The sequence below is a fragment of the Frankliniella occidentalis genome, unplaced genomic scaffold (assembly GCF_000697945.3).
Source record: "Frankliniella occidentalis isolate FOCC.00 unplaced genomic scaffold, Focc_3.1 Scaffold5483, whole genome shotgun sequence".
Taxonomy (NCBI): domain Eukaryota; kingdom Metazoa; phylum Arthropoda; class Insecta; order Thysanoptera; family Thripidae; genus Frankliniella; species Frankliniella occidentalis.
Genome location: NW_026272523.1, coordinates 1 through 3,954, shown reverse-complemented (window position 1 = coordinate 3,954; position 3,954 = coordinate 1). Strand labels below are relative to the sequence as shown.

At 58.6% G+C, this 3,954-nt stretch overlaps 1 protein-coding gene across 1 annotated transcript; it reads right to left on the bottom strand.

Annotated features, from left to right (window-relative positions):
* Positions 1-59: 59 nt before the first annotated feature.
* Positions 60-3,295, bottom strand: LOC113209681 (dynein regulatory complex subunit 7; the record flags this gene model as incomplete). Its single annotated transcript, XM_052277026.1, has 8 exons — positions 60-626; positions 879-1,073; positions 1,160-1,270; positions 1,357-1,461; positions 1,537-1,749; positions 1,859-2,076; positions 2,144-2,837; positions 3,137-3,295. Coding segments are annotated over 8 exons (1,917 nt in total), but the record flags the coding sequence as incomplete, so codon positions are not given.
* Positions 3,296-3,954: the final 659 nt, after the last annotated feature.

Here is a 3,954-nt window from a genome sequence, read left to right as displayed (position 1 = left end):
GAACCTGCACTTTAAGTGCCAGATAGTATGTGATGTTTGTATAGGAAAAATATAACATATTGGACATGGAAGGGTTTTATTATGTGGGATAAATATTACTAAGATTTCTTGAAGCCAGTTTATAGAAGTAAAAAGAATTTTCCCCTTTGAACTTATGATACTCATTACACCAAAGAAAAGTTCCAATATTGCTTGAATGTTGATCTCAGAACATGATTCTCACAGAAAAGTGTTTTGCAGGAATTTTAGTTCCAAGATAAGCTGTGTGTGTGAATATGTATGACAGAATCCACTTCTTGAGCTTAAGTTTTCCTTTTTGTTAATCAGTATTACTGTCTTTAAATGTGATTAAATGAGATCACCGTACATAAACGTGCCTATCCACTTTACTTACCCGCAATCCTTTAGTACAAAATAGACAGCCTTGGATCAGCTCGAAGACATGCCTCCAAAGCAAGATAACGTTGAGGTGCCAAGTCCCGATGTCGCTCCAGACGTATCTGGAGGGTGTGAAGTAGAAAGTCGAGCTTGCGCGTCTCTTCAAAGTAATTGTCTTCCTGTTCGGGAGCCAGCCTCTCTTGATTTTCTTCATACCACCGATTCAATTCTTGAAGACGCTCCTTTTCCTGATAAAAACAGATCACAAAGCCCCTCACTTTTTCGTTCAGCTCAAGTAGCTAGCTACAGCAGCACCGCCCGCGGTCCGGTCGGCCGGTCGAGAGGGAAGGGGACGGGGGAGTGGAGAGATAGGAAAAAGGGGGAGGGGGGGGGGCTGAGCGCAGCGGTCGCCACACAGTCTTGGGGACTGTCTAAAATGCACGCACTATATCAGTAATTAATTGGCCGTACTCGGCGGGAACCTTTTCGCCCTCACTCACCGTTTCGAATCGATTCTGCATCTGCTGCGCCCGATTCACGTACTGCCGCTTGAAGTCGCTGAGGCAGTCATCGCGCATGGCCAGCGCCTGCGTGGACGAGAGGCTGTCGGGGTTGCCCAGGCGCGCCATGTAGGGCGCCAGGAAGTCCACCTCGGCCTCCACCTCGCGGGCCTCCTCCTCCAGCAGCCGCTGCTCCTGTCGGGCGGGCAAACAAAGGCACGTGAGGATCCCGCTGTGTTCGGTCGAGCACATACGGACCTGTACTACAACGCGGAGCTCACCCTCTCTCTGAGGCCCTTCTTGGCCTTCTCGTTGCGCTCCTCGTCGAACAGGGACACCTGCAGGCGCGGCATCGCTACCTCCACCACTCGCATCCGCAGGAAGTTGGACAGCTGCCGGACAGAGAAAACAACCGGTTACAGCGCGGAGCACACAAGGTCAGAAATCGGATGGATCGCGACTCTCCTCGTTCACGTGCCTCGTCCTCGATCTGACGAACGTGGTACATCGTCTTCTCCTCCGCCTCCAGCTGCTCTTGCAGCAGCATCAAGAGCTCCACCTGCTTCATGGGCTTGCCCCCAGCCTGTGGACCGGACACACGGATGTGAGCGACGCGCCATGACAAAAGACGGTTAACATTGATGAATCATGGGCCTACCTCGTAGGACGTGACGAGGTCGGCACTGAAGTTCAACCACCGCCCACGGTCGACTCTGGCTGGCTTGGTGAACTCCCTCGTCGCGGCAGTCAATTTGCCCATCCCGTAATGGAACTTGAGGAGAATCTTGTTGTCGTTGAGCAGAAACTCCCGCTCGGCTATGTCGCGGTCTGCGTCCAGCTCGGCATTTCTCTCGAACTTTTCAGTGATTTTCTAGAAGGGTATCAAAAATTTCGCGTACAGACTCAATTTGTTTCGAAAATTGCCCCCCTTCCCTTGTTTCCCCCGACAAAAAGAGGGAAGAAACAAACCGCACACCTACCAGGATGGGCCTCCTTTTGCCGCTGGCGAGGTCCTCCGTGTCCGGGCCGAGGAAGTGCACGCGTCGGTGCTGCAGGTGGTCGTTCCGTCCGCGGAAGGTCTCCGTGAGGTGTTCGGCGTCCATTTCCAGCTGCTCCAGGCCGTCGTTGCGTGCCACGTCGTAGAACCGCAGCGTCCTCGGGCTGTCGAGCGAGTTCTCGGCCACGATGTACTGGTGCTCTGCGAAAGTTCAAACAAGGTTCAGCTTGAGGACACACGCACACACATACACACGAACGCGCCTCACCTTTACATGCGTCCTCCCGCCCTCGCCGGAAGTAGTCGGTGGCGCTCCCGTCCACGAGGACCTTCTTGATGCGCTCCAGGCAGTCGGCTCGATTCTCGTAGTGCTCCGTGAGCGACAGGGGCTGGGCGTGCTCGTAGTCCGAGTACACGGTGACGCGCTTCACCAGCCCGTCCTTGTTGAGGTACGGCGCGAACTTTTCCACCTTGGCCTTCTTGTAGAAGATGGTCTTGCTGCAGCCCGGGTACCGCTTCTCGTACACGGCGTGCTGGACGTCCAGCCGGGGCACCCACGACGCCGGCATGTCGAGGTGCTTCTCGGCGAGCACCTCCTCGTCCTCGGCCGGCTCCTCGTCGAGGAGGTCGGCGCGCGAGTCCGGGTCCGGGCCGCGGCGCCACTCGGCCGGCTCGCCGGCGAGGAAGTGCTCCCACTTGCCGAGGTCGACGAGGTCGAAGTCGGTGCCCTCGCAGGTGTCAGCCGCCGCGGCGCGCTGCTGTACGTTGACCCAGTAGTTGACGTGGTTCCAGACGCTCTCCACGCGGTGGTAGCCCGGGTACGCGATGTCGTGCCGGAAGCCCGTGGCCGGCTCCAGGAAGAAGGGTTCCTCTACGTCGTCCCTGCCCGGGCCCGGGCGCACCAGCGCCCACGCGTGCAGCCGGTAGCCCCAGAGCTCGTCGGGGGGCGGCTTCTCCAGCTCCTGCAGGTCATCGACTAGGATGTAGACGAAGTCTTTCTGGACCGAGGCGCGAGCAACACGACTGCAGCTGGGCTTGTCCAGGCCGCGGCGCCGGGCGGGACCCGAGCGCCGTGCGGGTAGGCAACGCGCCCGCACGGCGGCGTGCCGGACAGCCTAGCCGAAAGAGCACGGCGCGCACCGCGCGGCGCGGCTATGCGGCGGCGGCTCTGCTCTAGGCCAGCTCTAGGCTAGGACGGCGAACCGCAAGACAAGCGACTACTGCAGTATACAGATAAACGAGCACATAGTAGTTGTCTCACCGCCACTCGGCTGTCCTCCTCCTCCTGCTCCCGGCGGCGCAGGTCCTCCTCCCGTTGCCGCTCGCGCTCCGCCATCTGCTCCATGAAGCGCGAGTGCAGGTAGGGCGGCTCGCGCACCTGGTACTTGGGCGGCGTCACGGGCCGCTGCTCTTCCACCACCTGTGGACCAGTTCAACGAGCAAAAAAAATAATTATTGAACAAAAATTGAGAAGAATAAACTTAAACAAACCTATATGAAAGTTTTCACTTTGTTTTTTCCTCATCAGAATTTTGTTTCAAAAACTCTCCACAATAGTTTGCGTTTCGTGGAATGCCCAGGACCAGCGAGCGCGGCGTTGGCACGCCGTTCAAATGTTGGCGCGCGCAGGGGGCGGGTGCGGAAGGGCAGCGCGGCCATGCTTGGCGGGCGCCATCATGGCCGCCGAGAGCAGGCCAGCGCCGAGGCGCTTCCCGCACCACCCGCTAGATGGCGGCCACCCTCCGCGCGCGCCCCACTTCTACAGGGGGGTTTGTTTTGAATCCGCCGCCCGCACCGCTGCGGCGGTGGCGGGAGGGGGTTACTCTCCACAACTCTACACTACGCCGCGGCAGGGCGCTGTACACGCCGCCCCCTACTCCCCCCTCCCTCCTCCCTCCTCCCCCCGGACGTCTTTCTCTCTCGCCTGCGTTTGTCTATGAATGGTGCGCACGATTCATTCATACCGCCCCTGCCCTTTCCCTCCTGGGCGCCCTCGGGCGGGGCGGGAGAGGGGAGGGCGAGGAGATTCTATCTATTGAGGTGGTAAGGCGGCTCTGAATGGGGAGGGCCGGTTGGGGG